This window comes from Opisthorchis viverrini (assembly GCF_000715545.1).
Source record: "Opisthorchis viverrini unplaced genomic scaffold opera_v5_561, whole genome shotgun sequence".
Classification (NCBI taxonomy): domain Eukaryota; kingdom Metazoa; phylum Platyhelminthes; class Trematoda; order Opisthorchiida; family Opisthorchiidae; genus Opisthorchis; species Opisthorchis viverrini.
In genome coordinates, this window is record NW_008752214.1 from 50,039 (window position 1) to 69,536 (window position 19,498).

The following is a 19,498-nucleotide window of genomic DNA, read 5'->3' on the forward strand; positions in this document are numbered from 1 at the left end:
TTGTGCACTTTCGCTTCGCGCCGCCTAGCAGAACTTTCACATTCGATTAAATATTCCATCCTGTCGTGTCTAATCTGTGTTGGGAAACGGAGAAGCATTGAATTAATGCCCGGTCTTTCTTGAGAGTACGCAGCAAAACGCTTTCCACCCCAGTAGCGAATAAGGAACCGGGGATTTTCCGGCCGATGACTGATTACTTAAACGTTCAACCACAAGGGCTTGACCAGCAGTGTGGTTGCCGTTTACTTAGACACCACACAACCTCAATGATCGTTCAATCAAGGGAGACCACATCACGTGTCCACATATTCAGTAGCTCCTTGTGTGAAATTTCTCAGATGAAATCTTCAGTCATTATGTAAACATATTATTCCCCTGAGTTATTTGTGGATGACTCATATAGACTTGAGTTCATTTTGTATCATAGCACAGAAAGTTATACATTACAAGGTACCCTGTGCCATTGCCTGGTTATACAAAAGATGACATGGCGTAGGTCTGCATATCCAGATGCCTGGACTAGCTGCCTTGCTGAAGCCCCTAGTCAGATATTTTTGGGCTTTGACGTCATTTTCGGAGACAACAAAATTCCTCTGTCAAAAAGACACTCATTTTCATAAGTCTGGCTTTTTACAAGCGGTTAAAATGCATAACTCCGCGAGAGTTTGTGACTCACCATCTCACCGTACTTCATCACGCGACTATTTTCTGTGCTTCTTTTTACCTCCTCGTACTGCTGATTTAGTGTACGCTTTTTCAAGTCTTTCTGTGCGAGGGTGAGTAGTAATGACATATGTAGACTATGTGAAGCAGACAGATATGCTTACGCAATGTTAACATGGATCCAATGTAGGCAAAACTATTGAAACCACTGGAGTCAACAGGAACGGGTTATGGGACGACATATACCACTGATAAACCGGCGATCACTCCAGTGTTCCGGGACACCGTACGCATACAGCATAAAATTTTCATAGAATCCTCAATTGCCTTCCGCCAGGTCAAGTTTCGTCCACCTCTAGTTTTATGACAATTTGGACCGGTCACGGATTTTACACTCTTCTCAACAGCAACCGACGTACGAAACGATGCACACTACTGATGAATCACAAAGCAGTCCGCTGTACCAGGACCCTATACACATATATATGTTGAGGATTGGACGCTCTAGGGCGATCACCATCATCACCATTATTAGCGTCATGATCATCATTATGGTCAACATCCGTCTTCAACACTGACGCTTCCGTGCATGCATTCAAAATTCAGTTGAGGTCCTATACAAAAGAGAAGAATCCAAATTGATGGGAAACTGACTTTGCACTGACCTAACACAATCTTCAATACATCTGTAGACTCAGACACTCACTCAGGCGAACTGAATCCGAAATGGCCGCAACTCTATTAACATCGACAGGGACGGAACTTTGCAGCGTTTTAGTCAGTGACAGTGGGAATCAGGCGGCCTACATCTGTTAGCACTCAGACTTTCGATATTCTCGTTCATATCTCTCTGCGAGGTCAGAGGCAAACCAGATAAAAGAGTCAGTGAGAAATATTTAATATTTAACTAATCGTTTCATGTTTTTGGTGTCGCCGGACGATCGTGATTTCCGCATTTCCAAAAATCTTCATGCTTGAAAACGAAGTTGGCTTTGGCGGTGGCGCTGGCAATGGCGGTGGGAGTGGCGGTGATGGTTGTGTTGGTGATATGATGATGAATAGTCATGTGCGGCTTACCTTCAACAGTTTTGATATAACTCACGTGTTCCGAATCCGTAATCCAGGCATAAGAGTATTCGGTCGAAAGACATGAAGCGATTTGCGGGTCACTACAAAAGGTACCCCAGCTCAGTTCTTTTTCGTTGGCTGAGGTGGTCACGTAGACTGCAATTTTGGAGGGTTCAGACAAGAGAACGAATGGACCACTATGAAGAAAGCGTGAAAACATTATCGACCAACGTATACTGTGCCTCACAGAATTTTTGACGCTACAAGAATTAGGGAGCTAACACAGTAATCAGAAGTTCGCTGAAAAATCTTCGATAGAAGTGCATGGTTTTTACTCTTTTTCGGTCAATAAGAAAGCCACAGTCCCTGAATTTCCCTCGATCATGATGAATTATTGTAATCACTTTAGATCATCGAAATTTCATCAACATGTACCTATATAATATTTCTTTCTCTTGTAAAATCCACATCAGAAGGGACCATCGATGAGAACGACACTTGCATTATACCTTTAGCTTGATCCGTGGAAGAGTACTTTTAACAAACGATCCACTCATATTTTGCAAATACGGCATCCACTTGGGAATGGTGTTTGCTGCAGAGGGAACTCAAATATCACAGGATTTGCACGCATATCGCAATGACATCTTCTAACCAGCTGTAACTAATTCAGTAGCAGAGTCGACATTAATCGATGAAGGTTGTATGTTGTTCGCTATCCGGCTAGAAACTTCTTGCAGATGGCCGGGGACTGTCTACAATCCAAATCACAAGAGAACATACACGAAGAATGCTTGCTACTTCGCTTAGTTGTACTGGCCGGCGCAGCATTCTACCAAATGTGCTGGATGCTATATCAAAGGGCCTCACGAGTGCCAGGAAATGAGATTACGCTACTTACCTCCCACATATGAAGGAAGAATATCGTGGAACATAGAGCCAGAGTAACAAGCATCCATATAAAACACCAATTTGTTATACTTTTTGTTTGAACGCATTTTGACGAGGATATCGTTCAACTTCGTGGCGCTGAGCTGTGGCAAAGCACAAAAAAAAGAAAATTCGTTTGAGATCGAACGATTATATCTGAACGAGTATTTAGTTTTGAAAACACTTTCCACCAGGATCAGTCGAAGGACTATGTTCGATTGCGTTTTTTTCCGTCCTCCTGAAGTTATAGCTTATTGCCGTGTTCATTGGCTCCGTTTTATATGAATATCAGTGCCACGGTGTCCGATATGGTTTCAGCCAGCTATCCGGGTGATTTTCAGTAAATCTGCGTTGGAACGATCGCGCAAGGGCCAATGTTAGAATGAATAACCTGGCAGTCTAAAATTGGGAATAATGAGTTGCCGATTTTTACGACTGATTCATCTAACAATCCAAGTGTCAATATTGTGGCCGCTTTTAACCATTTCCACATCCCATTCACCGTGATAGAATTAAATATGTTTCGTTCAATATTAAGAAAGCACTAGGAGAGCCATATATATGGATGCCATATATGGACGCATGTAGCCTTGATATAAGGAATTGCAGCATAAGTCATGTACTGCTCGTTGAGTTGTGAAAGGCCGTCGTGTATGTCAAACCAATCACTGGAAAAAATTCCACCCCTTATCACGTTAGATGAACATTTAGGGTGATTGCCATAGAACTGAATGATTCCAAGTATCATCTCACTATTAACACACTAATTGGTACCGAACAAACAATGATTCACAAAGTGAATGGATATGCAATTGTTGTCACTCCATGAATAATTTACCAGTGATGTGGTTTCATTGACTGAAGGATAGGCGAGGTTATAGCCTGACTAACAGCGGATAAATCAGTCTGTCAGTTGGCCGCTGTGGACAAGCGGTCTACGCCGCATGAGTGGCCCTATACGACCAGCTTCCTTGTTTATCGCACCTATGATTGCTTAAGAGTGTAGGTGAATCAACCCCGAAATCATGTGAGTTGAGCGACCTTGAACTTGATAAAAACGAATTCTATATACTGTTAGCAGTACAGCACCTTGACGAGGCCGACCGAACTTCACAGTGATGTCCGAACGTCGTAACTCCTTTTCCTTCATTCGGTGTATGTGTAGGGCAGTTGTAACTATAACCTCAGTTTTATGAAGAAACACGGAAGGCAATGCGCCTAATCACTCCGTTCTCAATTTAACCTCCTTTCGAAAATAACCGTGGTTACAAACGTTATCGAAACTCACTTTTCCGTTTGGGAAAGAAATATATGCAATCGTACCATGGCCAGAGTAATAGATGAAAACATTGTCTCCAGGACCGCTGCAAGTCAACGGGAAAGTAAATGTGGTCTTAAAGGGTAGCTTATCTGGTGGGGCTCTCGCGCAAGATTAACTGATGATGTAGGAAATCAGAAGGGTATAAAAAGTTCCACAGTTCATTTATATGGACGCATGTAGCCTTGATATAAGGAATTGCAGCATAAGTCATGTACTGCTCGTTGAGTTGTGAAAGGCCGTCGTGTATGTCAAACCAATCACTGAAAAAAATTCCACCCCTTATCACGTTAGATGAACATTTATGGTGATTGCCATAGAACTGAATGATTCCAAGTATCATCTCACTATTAACACACTAATTAGTACCGAACAAACAATGATTCACAAAGTGAATGGATATGCAATTGTTGTCACTCCATGAATAATTTACCAGTGATGTGGTTTCATTGACTGGAGGATAGGCGAGGTTATAGCCTGACTAACAGCGGATAAATCAGTCTGTCAGTTGGCCGCTGTGGACAATCGGTTAAATTTTGCAACCAAAACGCGCCTCAACGATGATTTCTAATAAGGACGGAAGAGTTATACATGGCTTGCCGGCTTTTCGCCACCGTAGAAATGGAAATACAATTGTAACATTCCCCCAAAATATGGGTTTTGTCATAATTTTAAGTAGCTGGGTTTTAATGTAAACGGCCTTGGTTAACTGGTGATGATGGAAATCAGAAGGATATAAAAAGTTCCGGAGTTCATTTCTGTCTATGGCACACAATCACGGTATGTAGAAAAAATATTTTCCACTTTGAGTTATTTATCTGCACAATTCCTGTGCGGCCAGGATATCGCTCAACTGCGTGGCAGTGAGCTGTAGCAAAGCATAAATAAAAATAAAATTCGTATGAAATCGAAAGATTATAGCTGAACGAGTACTGAGATTTTGGTGATCCTTTCCCCTAGGAACAGTTGAAGCACTACGCACGAGTGGGTTTTGTTCCGTCCCCTTGAAGTTATAGCTTATTACCATGTTGATTGTCATTGTTTTATTGGATTATCAGTCACACCGTGTCTTCCGTAGTTTAAGTCAGCTATCCGGAAGACATTCAGTTGGCCTCACTTTGATTGGGCACACAAGAAATGAATAAGCTCGTAATCAAAAATTCGGAACGATGAGTTGTGGGTTTGTACGACTGATTCACTATCACTCCGATTGTCAATTTCACGGCCGTTTTTAACCATTTCCATATCCTATTCGCCGAGGTAGAGTTAACTGTTAAATGTTTGATATAATACTAAAAATGACTATAATGACCAAATCACATGAATCCGTTCAGTTCAAAGGGCTTCTACCAGGGTGCATGTAGCCTTGATATAAGGGATTGCAGCATAAGTCATGTACTGCTCGCTGAGTTGTGAAATAGTGTTCCAGGACATCATACGCATACAACACAAATTTTTCATAGAATCCTTGATTGCCTTCCGCCATTTCAAGCTCCGTCCACCTCAAGGTTTATAAGAATTTGGACTGGGCACGGATCAAATTACTCCTCGCATCAGCAACCGACGTACGAAATGACGCGTAGTACTGGTGAATCACAAAGCAGTCCGCTGTGCCAGGACCCTATACACATACACATGTTGAAGATTGGACGCTCTAGAGCAATCACCTTCATCACCATTATTAGCGCCATCATCATCATTAAGACCAAAACCCGTCTTCAACACTGACGCCTTCGTGCGTGCATCAAAATTCATTTGAGGTCCTATTCAAAAGAGGAGAATCCAAATGGATGGGGAACTTAATTAACCCTGACCTAACACAACCTCCAATGCACATGCAGCCTCAGACACGCACTCAGGCGATCTGAATCCGAAATGACAACAACTCCACTAACATCGACAGGAAGGCGAACTTTGCAGGGATTTAACCAGTGACAGTGGGAATCAGGCGATCTCCATCTTAGAGCGCGGGTTATAATGATAGCGCTCAGACTTTTGATATTCTTTTTCATATCTTTCTGCGAGGTCTGAGGTAAACCAGATCAAAGCTTCAGTGGGAAAGTTTTGATATTCAACTAATGGTTTCATTATTTTGTACGACTGATTAATCTATCACTCCGATTGTCAATTTCATGGCCGTTTCTAACAATTTCCACATCCTATTCACCGAGATAGTCTTAACTGTTAAATGTTTGATAACATATTAAAATGACTATAATGATCAAATAACATAAATCCGTTCAGATCAAAGGGCTGCTATCTGGGCGCATGTAGCGTTGATATGGGGAATCGCAGCATTAGTCGTGTACTTCTCGTTGAGTTGTGAAAAGCCGTCGTGTATGTCAAGCCAATCTGTGGAAAGAATTCTACCCCTAATCACGTTTGATGAAGATTTAGGGTGATTTCCATTGAACTGACGAATTCCAAATATCATTTCACTATTAACACACTGTAATTAGTGCTTAACGAAGATTAATTCACACGGTGAATGGATTTTCTATATGTCTTCTCATTCAAGGTGTAAATGCCTGGGATGTGGTCCCTTGACTGAGGTATGAGCGACGTTATAGCCTGACCAACTCCGAATAAATCAGGCTGTTGGTCGCCCACCCGTGGCCGAACGGTTGGCTTTTGCAACTGCAAAGCACAACACAGATGATTATTAATAAGGATGGAACAGTTATACATGGTTTGTCCGCCTTCTCAAAAGTATTATAAGGGGGCCCATTCATACTATCAATGATTCGCGCTGTGTCTCGAGAAGTAAAAAGGACACCTTATCTTCCTATCGTCCACGCCGCATGAGTGACCCTATGCCACCAGCTTCCTTGTTCATCGTACCTACGCTTGCTTAATAGTGTGGATGAATCAACTACGAAATCACGTGAGTTGAGCGACCTTGAACTAGATAAAAACGAAATCTATATGCTGCTAGCAGTATGGCACCTTGACGAGGCCTATCGAACTTGACAGTGAGGTCCAAACGTCATTCATTCGGTGTATGTGTAGGTCAGTTGTAACTATAAACTCTGTTTTATAAAGAAACACGGGAGGCAATGCGCCTTATCACTCCGTTCTCAATTTAACCTCCTTTCGAAAATAACCGTGGTTACAAACGTTATCGAAACTCACTTTTCCGTTTGGGAAAGAAATATATGCAATCGTACCATGGCCAGAGTAATAGATGAAAACATTGTCTCCAGGACCGCTGCAAGTCAACGGGAAAGTAAATGTGGTCTTAAAGGGTAGCTTATCTGGTGGGGCTCTCGCGCAAGATTAACTGATGATGTAGGAAATCAGAAGGGTATAAAAAGTTCCACAGTTCATTTCTGTCCGCGGCACATGATAATGTTGTCTAGAAAAAATGTTCACCTTTAGACATCTATGCGCACAATTCCTGTGCCGCTTATCCATTGAGCACCTAACGCATATGAAGTAAATGGACAACGAGCAGGCGGGTCAGAATATGGTTTGGTACACACTACTGGCTATAACTGTAGCTGAATTAACTTCCATCACTTTGCTATTTGTTGGGCCACATGAAAATGGGAATAGAATGTGGATTTTTCGGACGCCTGTTGGTTTGCTGTTATTTCACGAGATATGGCAGCTCCTTGGGCTTTTACTATACGAATTTGGTTAGAGCCGGTATTCCACTCTAGCTAGTTTTATTATCTCGTCGTTGGAGCGATGACACTCAGCTTTTCCAACTCACGCTCTAGGTAGCACAAGTTAATCTGCCTATGAAAATATCCCCATGCTGTTTTCACTACTGAGAAACGATGAAGTACTCAAGGTGAGACGAACCTACATTTCGGACACGGACGTCCACGAAGCCATAGGTCCAAATGTTTTCTGATCCTAGTGATCAGTTTGCAAATGTTCTGTCACCAACCGAGTGACATCGTGAGTGAATGACCGGGTCCACAGTTCCTGCATAACGCTCTGATAGTATGCGTTGATCAAGAGAGTGCTAATCTGTTCGCAGTATTCCCGGAATATGCCAAAAAACATATCCAGTCTGAAAACGTAGTTGCTGGATATGGTCTGCATTCCCTGAACTCAAGTGTTTTCTGTCTCAGCACCATTTGTTCATGGTCTGATTGATCGGTTATCGATTACACCTACGACACGGTCTCCTCCCCTACATTTACTTTGGCTCTCAGTCTGACTTCTGCGGTTAGTATTTCATCTTGGTTGATTCGTTCTGATTTCCCGTTGTGTTGTAACCTGGACCACCATTTCGAGTGCACAGGATATATAACTAGCCAAATTAGAGATTAATGATTTGTAGGGGGATAAAATATTTCCTGGTTTCCTGGTTTGCATCTGTAAGCGGACGCTTCACTTCTCGTCATATGCGGGTCGGTGATTGGTGGAAAGATTCAGGAAGGATGAACTGTGACGATACCATTCCACGTGGAACCTAAGGCGAGGTAGGTTTTCCAGAAGCTGAGAGCGTTATCGGTGGATGGCGATACGGATTTGAGGGACTACTATTCAGCCAATCGACAGCACTGCAAATGAACTTGGATTTTGACCATCCGTTACTCATGGTCGAGACAACGCATTGAGTAAAACCAAATCCTCAATGCGAGTAAACCAAGATCAACCGACCCCAAATTGGATAAGTCCGAACGGCTATTTGACCATTCACAACCATGCATTTCTAAATAATTTCCAAACTTTTTGGAAGAAGCGATTGACGCCTATGATATATTAATAACCCATGGACTAGATTTGATAAACCGGGTTTCTCTTGGAGTGAAGCAAATCTTTTCGACTGCCTGCAGGGAGCTTTACTTAAGGGGATTATGTGCCACGTGGCATACGAGATTATTAACCACGCGTTTCGCAAATCCGAAAACGCTGACTTGCAACACTAGAATTCTGGCTGTGATCAGTAAGTGCATCAGAAATGTCTACTTCTGCGCGATCTCACCTTTTCAACACCCTCTTCCCTTGTTTTTCAAGCTTCGCATCGCCTATCAGTACTTTCGCCAAGATATCCGGTTTGACGTCCTGAAACGTATAAACACGAAAAATAGATATTTCTGTGACAATGGTGTTGTTCACATATATTCCTCTCGCAATATCCATCCATTTATATTGTAGCAAAGCAAAATGAATCTAGTCTCTGCTCCCCATCTTCAATCATATTACTGTCAAGACGGTCGCTGAATGATGAGGACTTAAAACTTCATCGTTGCTGGGTTAACCGAGCATGACATTTTGATCAGCCAGGTTGCCAAGACGAACTCTGGCTGAAACCAATAGCAAATCCTGATTCCGTGTCCATCGATTGCTGTTTGCCAGGAGGCACCACAATTTCCAGACAATAGTCGACGCACACACTACATGAACGATGCTCTCCATATGGGTACGAGCAATGATACACGTTTCTCTTTTGACAAGAACGCTAGCTTCGAAGACTAGTTTCGAAAACTAAGCTGTGAGAATATCATTAATACACTGAAGGCTTATTTGCTAGGCCGCAAGCATAAGTTTGAACTCGGTCGAGGGCTGCTTGGGAGTTCCCTATAACGTCATGCCTAGTAATCGTTCAAGCAAATTAACCGTTCTAGAATGCAGCCAAACTGATTAGTCTGCTCTACGGTTAATATTGTGTTTCAATACGCGGAGTCATGATACTTGCACGCTGTGTTACACAGTAAACAAATTCATTTATTTTCTGCGCACGGACATACTTTTCTACGGTAGTCAATTACCACACCTTTGTAAACATCTTCGTGCTCGTAGTCATTGAACACTTGGCCTGGAAACGGATTTCTGAAATAAAAGAATGGGAAGGCGCTGCGAGCTTTTGGCAAAACATTTACGTGTAGTTCGAATGGAAAGAAATGTAAAAAAGGAAATTTTTTGGAAGTTTGCTACCTGTCCTTTATTTGGCTAAACTTAAACGACGATGAGTGCACCCTGTGTCACACTTTCAAATTCATGTAAAGTAACGATCGGCATCGCAACACTGTTGTATGCCTCCCACAATGATCCCGTGGGTAGACAACATTGAACATTACAAATTTATTTTGAAATGACAATTATTTTTGTAAATATGCAGCAAAAGCACCACGAGTAACAGATTATATGAACATATCCCACCCAGTGCCCTTGAATGCAATTCGATTGCGCAGTAAACGACGTACGATTATTGAAACCTCGAAGCAAAAAGAACTTTTAAGATCAGCAGAATGTTTCCTCTACTGATGCTAGCAATCAGTTGTATTACAAAATGTTAAGAATTCTAGGTTGTCTACTTTATCCTCGATCCATATCATCAGTCGGCCAATGCACTCAAACGACATCTTGGTATCGATATTGTTAAATTCAGACCACTGACAATCGAAACAAAGTTATATTTTGCCCCTCACCAGTGAGGACATGCCACGGTGATTGCAATTCCATCTGGTATTGACTTTGTTGATTGCATCAGGGTTATATGGCGTTTGGTGTTATGAAATGCAATGAAAGGGTGGAAAATTTATGACGTACCTCAAGAGGCGCACAAAAACACAATTTACTCCAACCCGATTACACTCACGATTTGTATCCGTTAAATTCACGGCGTAAAAGTGAGACAAGTTATGGCCAAATAGGAAAAAGCGATTCCTGCACTTTAGTTACTATCAGACTGTTAGACTAGTTACCATCAGATCGCAAACATTGTACGTGATATTTACTTGGGATTGCTTGCAATATCGTCGTAGGCGAAGGTGATTATATTCTCCGCTGGAATTTTGTTTGCACGCAAGACGTGGTAGGTGTGAAAAACTTTCGCCTGAAGTAAAATAAAAATGGGAGTCAAGTTGGAGAAGTTTAAGAAGGCAAGCAGAATGCCTAGGATCATGCATTCTTGGTCAAATATCAGTTCTTTGAAAAGCATTTGCATGCATTGTTCGTGTCCAAAAATTTGAATGTATATCACTCACGTGTGTTCCCGTTAACTAGCTGCTTGAATTGGGGCACGGCAGCTAACTAGTCAGAAATGTCCCTGTTGTGGAGCCTGGAATTCATTGTTTGCGATTTTCAATCAAGATTATATCCTTAATCTCAGGCATAGCCTTGTCAGCACATCCATGTTAACCATAAATTGATGCATCCTTATTGGGAATTATCCGAGGAGTCCGAGAATAAAAATCAAACGAGAATTTCCATTACACAAATGAGTTTCCCCATGATGCTCAAATAGTGATGAGTGTTGATCATGAGATTTTGCATTGGGGTTCACAATATCCTTCAGCCCGACCTCCATCGATCTAATGTAAAAATAACGACTTCTACGAATCGTCATGCGTATAGCAGATTGATTGAGGGAGTAATGAGGAGGGTTCCTTATTGAGTGTTATTCAACGGCGCACAGCTCCACGTCGCCTCCAATCGGAGGTGAATTTTATTACTGATTTTGCGCAACTGCTTTACGATGTCTGTTTACAAAAGCGTAATTTTAACTCTCCTAAAACTCTTGAGAATTTTCAGTTTCCGAAAGTTATCAGCGATTAAGAAGTATACTTTTGTGTTCATCAGGTTGTAGCTGCTTAGTTGGTGTTTGCGGATAAGGGACTTCTCGATAAAGGGCATTCCTCCTTCCACCGGTAGTATCACAGCCTAATTTCAAGTATGGATTACACGCTTACAAGTGATTTCATGTCACATCGACCGCGACTGGTGTCACTAGCTCAGTTGCCTTGACTGAAGTACACCACGGGGCGAGTATGTAAGTAAGCCATAGAGGCTTCAAAATAATTCTTCAGCTTGTACATCTTTAGCGTTTGCACTCTGAAATAAGCTGCGCAGCATACATGTTTGCTGGACACGCTTGCCATTTTACCGAAATATGTATTAAAATCCAATCACGGTGGCTGTACTGATTTTCCATGATTTACCACTTGTTCCCCATTGCGTTCCTCTGGTAATCCAGTAGCCTATGCTTCTTGTTATACCGGGGCTTGTATTGCTCTTAATCATTGAACCGATGACCATCTCTTTGAAGGGTCTACCACATTGATAGTAGGCCTTTAGCAACACCTTGTGGAAGAACCAGAACAAAAGCCCGTATATTATTATGGATGTCGAAAACATTAATGGACAAGTAGGCAGACTTTGCGCCTCCGCGATTCGTTTGGGTGGGTGCAGAACAAAAGTTGAAATGCACGGGCCACGGCGGGCGCCTGAAATATTTAAGTGTTGAAGACGGGCGGGAGTAAATTCCGGAACAACGGAAGACGCCTCGCCGTTTGACGCCCCTTTACAAAAGCCACCCTGCAGCACAGCCACACCACATCGATATTAGCTATACCTGGCGTCGCTCGCAAGACAGCACCTGTGTAAACCCGAATCAAAGGCATTTTCGGCGCTGATTAAAGTCACAGGTCGCTGTACTTAAATGAGGGATACCCCGCAGTTGACCGTCGAGAGGACGTTGAAGCTTAATTTTAACCAAGCCTACCAGAACCAATATTGACGTCCCTTCCGGACAAGCCGACATCTGATGTTAGCTTCAACTGGAAAGTGTTGTCTGCAAGATACTGATCACCACGCTTGTGGTGCATCGAAGTAGATGCACTTACTGAACTCGGCCAACCAGCTAAATTCCTTCGAAACTTGGACAAGTTTTCTGCTCGGCAGAGAGCACAATATCATTCAACGAACAGTCAAAGTTCTGGTAAGAAAACAAGACCTGCATGGATTGAGAATCTTTGTGAACTAGAGAGGTTATGCTTTTCCTATGCTAGCTTATACACGCATCAGGCCCAAGCTGGCTTTTCATGAGCCACGCAATCCCTGGTATACATGAAGTATCACCAGAATAAATATTTTGAACAATTAATCGGCTGATCAATCGTAGTTTCTCAACTGCAGTCATGAAAGTGATCGTGTAACCTCCGAGGGCTTTGGAAATAATTGGTTGCAATTTTTACTTCAACCTTTATCAACCTGCTGATCGTGACCTTCTAGAAATCACTGCAATCGAACACGGCGGTGAAATAGTTTGTCCATGTTTTTCCGACTGATTTATTTCGTGGGCAGGGTAGAAACAGCCTAAGCAATCTGATTTAGTTTGATGAGGTCCTAACTGAGTGCATCTGCCACCGAGGAATTAGCTTGACATTCGTTGTCACAACAACGTTTCCTGTGTCTACTTTATGTTGTTTCACGAGGGACTTCAAAGACAGGCCTACAGGTAGCGGAATTTCAGGCTTCCAGGGATTGTGTGGACGAAGTGTGAGAACGATAACCTGCGCACTCGCTGAACCTTATTATTGGCTACGGACACACAAAATATGGGTAACCGATTTGCGTACGATTTTCATATAAACCCTCGCAAATACGGCACAAGGAAACGGTTAATTCAACCTTAAGGGTGTTCGATGTGTTTATCTCAAATAAACGGTACTTCGTCTTACCAAGTATTCAAGAAACATTTCTTCATATTGCACGTAAGTTCCGGTGCCCTTGGAATTGGTCTGTTCGGCTTAAAACTTAATGTCCCCGCAACGTGAGCGGTTTTTTTGAGATTTCTGAAATATCGTAGCACGACAAGGAAAATGCTGCCGTAAAACAAACACAGGCCAAGAGATGTGTACCCGTTTGTTGCGAATTTGTTCAACCGTCTTTTTAATTTGAAGATTGCAGCCATATAGATAATTAGGTAGAACACGTCTGTTTGGGGGACCATTGGTGCCAATACCACTTCGAAAATCATTTGACGTGGAATTTAGACAAAAATTGGGTAAACAAGACAATAAAAACACCAACTGAGACCTACTTGATGTCGATAATTTTTCCATGTTTTAGAACCAGCGATAAGGACGGCCCAGTTAGTTGACGGTTCGTAGTTAAATATCGATGACCAATTGTGGACATCGGCAGCTTCCACCCATGCAACGTGGTAGATGCAGAACAAGAACGCAACAAGAAGCGGATAACGGCGCATCGTGTCCAGTCTTACTCAAAGCTTCATCTGCCCGGAATTTTATACTATGCGCCTCTTTCAAATCGGACTTTGCCTTACACATGTATGGCGATAGTGTGAAAGGCTATCCGCCACAAATCTAACAGCACTGCTGTATATAGTTTTTGCTAACCTGGTGACATCGACCTTATTGATCACATTGTTCAATTTATTCCAGACAACCAGCTCACATTAATGATTTGTGGTGTTTTATGAGAAATGTGGATCATTCCAATGAGCACCTATGCGCTACAGAATTTACTGCGCAGCAAACTGAGTCCGCAAAACGAACTCAAGTGTCACCTTGCTTCATACGTACATTCGTTGATAACTTTGGTCCATGGTGACATTGATACGGTGTTTTTACGTTAGAAACCACCAGAGAAGTTTTCGTGTTTCCAGTAGGTCAGCTTAAAATTCGACCAGTCATTTGAGCTCACAGAGTAAACTTCTCAAAAGCTGGGTATTTACTCACTGCTTAGATGGATGGTCACACGACGCTTCTGGTTGTGATAGGTGGTGAAATCGAACTTCGGGCGAAACCTTGAACCATGAAATTTACCTTGCTCTATGGATTTATTTTCTATAAATTACAAGGGCCTGGACCAGTTAAATGGTGGTCCGATAGTTCGCCAATTTTCTGTAGCCTTCATTTTCTATTTTTGGAATTGGCTTGCGTATTGGAAGATTTTCTTTTCTGGCTTGTTCAGCAAGCGATGATAACACGTTACAAGATTTAATGGAATTTAAAATGCCTTCCACACCATGGTGGGTATTTCGAATTGTGAGTGTCTGGAGGTGACTTCAATCTATGTGCGTTGATTTTCACGCTGGGGAATAACATGATTTGTTTAAAAGCCTAGTTGTTGCAAAAGCAAGAAATCAAGTCAACGATAGGAAATGGTGCTAGCTGGCTACAATCAGGTACCTATATCTCCATGCATTGATTCAGGCAAAATGGAGAGAGAATGACAACACGAATGCGAGAGATATCAATTACAAACCATATCCGGCAGCGTCTTCAACATGACTGACTGTGAAGAAATTAATAAAAGTAGTCAGTGAGTGGGTTATTGCCAAATCTTTTCCATCATTCTCAGGTACCTACATCCGCCAGCATTTATGCAGGTAAACTGGAGAGAGAATCATTACATGCACGCAAGTAACACCGAAAAAATCAATGTCCCGCATTATCTCTAAATTGATTTGTTTTCAAAAAAGACTTAAAATTCTGCAATCCATGGGGGAAAATTTCGGTCTTAGAGTGAATAATGCCATTTTCTAAAAGAAATTCTAAAATAGTTTTCCATGTTCAATCTGGTGTTTCATGAAATTGTAATTGTGGCTCTAAGGGTATAGAGTGATTACCACTCGCCCAGATGATGGGTTCATTTATGGTGTTCATTTGCGTAATTCCTTCTGGTAGATGCTCTAAATTTATACGAGAAATCCCTGCCTCTGGTCGTAAATTCTTCCTTCTCCGAATATGACGAGTGCTTGGGCGATTGTTGCATTGGGTGTGGAAACGTCAAATGAACCACTACAAGCTACTTACCATGTTTAAATAGATGAATATGACGGCCAATGTGAGTATTCAACCTTGGACATCACCTAGCTTTAACTAGATAATTTCACTACATGTGAGTAGCTCATTGCTAGCTCACTTCCACCATTCGCAGGTACCTACACCCGCTAGCATTTAGTATTGAACCTTGGACGTCACATAGCTTAGACTTGATTGTTTCGCCATTTTCAGATCCATATTTGTGATTGTAACGAGATCATTTATCACAATGCTATTTTTGTACGGAATGCTTTTCTGTGGCATTGGTCAAGCAATACCCGTTGTGCTGGAGTTCCAAGCTGCAAAAATCGGCTGTGATCTGCCACTAGATATCGGCGATATAATGTGGTTGTCTCGTCTGGGGAAACACATAACTCCACGCTAAACTTGTTGCCACCGTCATTTTGTCAATGAAGATTTTATCGCGATTCTTGATATATGATGTGTTCTGCTTTTCGAAGTTACCAGTCGTCCTCTAAACTCCGCGGAATTGTGCTACTGTTATCACTTTTCAATCAGGTTTTGTTCAAAACTTCAAGTTGCCACGCGGCATCGGGAAAAAAGAGAAGCTTACTTGTGAAAGACAGACAAGCTATCTTTTGAAACCATACTGTTATTTTTTTCGCGCATCTGGCTAGCTTTTGAAGGACCTGGGAAGAACATTCCGATTGGCACCATCTGACGTCATCCGATGTCTGCTGCAAAACACATTATAGGGCGTTTCGGGAGTGAAACGTTGGTGTGAGGATTTGTTCCAATCAAAGTCCAAATATAAGGTCCTTGCATGTGAAACATCACACCGTCATCCCTCTCGAAAACTCAAGTAGGACAGGCTTTATTTTCTAACCATATGCTCGGTCAATCACCAGTCCACTGGTTTTTTTCTCAGGGGATATTGCGTTTTACCGTTCGGGATAAGCTTGATTTTGTACGATTCATGAGTGGAATTTGACCTCCTCAAAAACACACGTGTGCCTCCGTATCCATCAGCGATATTTTCGTTTCACATTTATTAAAGGCTCAGCTTTTTTCTATGCCAGTTGCCTTGTTTATGACAGCTCGGCAGCCATGGGTGTATGAGAAGAGGCAGGTGAAGTTTACGGTACGCCAACCAAGACGTCGAGTGTTGGTTTCTTGAGATTCACAATTCCAGTTAACCTCAGTGAGAGTGGAACAGAAGTAGAGTGCTTCTTGGCTAATTGGTTCTAATTTTGTCGACGGTGTGATTGTTTACCATGCAACTCCTAGTTCACTGGAACTCTTGATTTGCTGACTTTAAACCTCATGTGTAATCTCAAGGTGTTGTGGGATAGACGAAGCTCATACACAAATCTGTGACATCCGAATCATTTTTCTAGTTCCAGAAACGCATGGAAGCAAGGCAGCATACTCCCAGTCTCAGAGAATGTGTCACCCAGCAGTATATTTTTCCTGGTAGAGCTGTCAGACCTGGCCACTGACAGTAACTGACCTAAGGCGATTCCTTGATCTAAGGCTGCCATCTCAGCACCAAATCTGATGTAGACTGTTGTTTTGTAACTCCACACGACAGAGTTAGAAAACGTGTGTTCAAGTGTGCAACGAAGACGTCGATCGAGGCAAGTGTGGCGTAAGAAAGACGGGAATTCAGTGTATGCCGTTGTAAATCTCCTTCCAGGATGTGTAGCTCATAGTAATTCAAGTCATGTTTCGATACCTAGGACCTATCATATTCAGAGAATAATGAATTAACATTCATGCAAAAGCAGAAGGATAAACGAATGTCTTCGGGTGAATAAGAGCATTTCAAATGGAAAAAGAACAAAATGGATGTTTACGGATTCTCTAATTCATTTAATGAAAAGCTCTACCGCTTCGTTCACTCATTCATTAGAGTGCGGTTCGAATGGATGGGCGGCACATTTCAACACTTTCATCCTAGATGCAACAACCCAGCATATACCAAGATTTATTGTTTTGGATCAATTTTGGCCATTATTCGCCTGACGACTGTTCACTGGTAACATCCACAGTTCGGATTATCGCAGTCGATATTACAATAAAGGCTATCCCCAATTTTATTCCATGCACGATATCCAACTGAGTTCGGATTAGAATTGCCTAACCCCTCATAAGTTAAATCATTTATTGTTTCACCTGAAAATAAGATTAAATTACGCCGAAAATCCCCGTGGCAATTGCATGTTTCCAAACCTGGACCCTCGTTGAATGCCTAAACCTATTGTGGTTTCCACGATTGTACTAGAAACCATGTGGTCGATTAGATAATAATAGCCTGATGAAACGCGGGAATATTTTTCTGATAACTCCTCTTGAATGTAAGGGCTATGTGTCTCTACAAGGCGAGAAGAACTGTGAAGCCGTTCCACGCTCACTGGGAATCATCAGCAGTGCGCGGAATTTCACGGAATTTCAGGTGGATTCGAACCAAAACCGGGATGGACCGGCTAGTAGTTTCAGAACTTGAACTTTGGGTCTCGCGTTTTTGAATCGGCTCAACGAGCGACCGCAACCCAGATAGGACCTTTGCTATTCAGTAGATTCATTCATCCCCTGACTTGTCTTTGGAGCCAATCTACACGGAAATGTCGGGAAGCAGTGTACAAGAGTTTCATCCTATTTGGTAATCATCCGGAATGCGCACCTCACTAAACCGGGATAAATGGTCAGTTTAGAGTTGCCCACTTTTGCGATTGGCGTTTTAAAAACGATAAATACTGCTTGTCAGGGCATTATGCTTCGACGTCGAAATCCATCGAAAAAGGGACGCTAATCCGACAGTCTAATTATTGCGCAACTTTGTGGGTATATTCTTGAGGAAACTGGTCAACTTGAATAAAAGGCTTTCGAATAACGAGTCCCACTCGCACAGAAATTTGGTTTAAACGGGAGACTCAATTGAATTCTCCCATTAATATGGTGCCTTATGTCACTGCGATAATCGCGATGCACCTGTGAAAAGAGTAGAAATCCAAAACCCGAAATGTTCTGGGACAAGCCTTTGAAAGTTGAAGCGGTCAAGCATGCCACTTTTGAAACGTCAGCTCGTTTGGTGTGCTTCCGCGACTCCGTGTTGATGGCTGCAATCAATTTGGTCCAATCTGTAATTCAGGTCCTCCACTTTTGAATCATCCTTGTTCTCCAGTGACTTAGCCAATGCTGCATGGCAGAACTGACTTCCTAGACAACTGCCTATCAAGTGAAAATTAACTGGCATCAACTGGTTGCCAGCATAATACAAATTACCGCAAAAGTTTATTCTTCCGAATATCATTATTGGTAAGTTGAACATCGCTGAACCTTTCACGGTTTCCACTGAATATTTAAAGCGCTACTTAACTCGCATGCCATGAACAGGTCCAGCCGAAGTTGTTGGTGAAACGAAACTCCCATTTCAGAAAAAGGAAGCAACCTGAGTTCAGCGGGTGGGGATATCTGCACACTGTTCAAGGTCAGTTGTGAGAACCATGTATTATCAGGAATATAGCAGGAAATCCACGAATAATTACAATTGCTGTCACCCTTGCCTGCTATACTGATCAGTGGTCGCAATCTAGCCGATTACTACCGCCCTTGATTCACGCAAACATTAGCCACTACATTCGGTCATTCAGCCTGGACGCTTGCTCACCTGTGTTTCTATACGTTAACGTTAAGGCCGTACATCCACGTAGCTACCTAACTTTCCATTTATCTGTTTATCTATCTATCTATCTATCTATCTCTCTATCTATCTATCTATCTATCTATCTAAGCATCTGTGTTTCTGTCTATCTATTCATCTACCAAAACGTCCACGGTGTCACCCTCTACATGAATTTTCCTGTCTCTCTGGAAACATGTGAGTTTGAATGTACGTTTGTATGCAGGCATATGTGTGGGCTATTCTTTCAGCAAAGCTGATAATTTTCCAGCAGATCGCGACCGCTTTCTTCGAAAGACAGCAGGCATACTGCGGAAATATTTGTGCACAAATCGCCGGGTT

At 42.2% G+C, this 19,498-nt stretch overlaps 1 protein-coding gene across 1 annotated transcript; it reads right to left on the reverse strand.

Moving 5' to 3' along the window:
• Positions 1 to 2,234: 2,234 nt before the first annotated feature.
• Positions 2,235 to 13,931, reverse strand: T265_11697 (hypothetical protein; the record flags this gene model as incomplete). The annotated part of the gene is made up of 7 exons (XM_009178417.1): positions 2,235 to 2,326; positions 2,633 to 2,765; positions 7,112 to 7,187; positions 8,922 to 9,001; positions 9,688 to 9,769; positions 10,678 to 10,775; positions 13,764 to 13,931. 7 exons carry the CDS (start codon positions 13,929 to 13,931, stop codon positions 2,235 to 2,237), a joined length of 729 nt encoding a protein of 242 aa, XP_009176681.1.
• Positions 13,932 to 19,498: the final 5,567 nt, after the last annotated feature.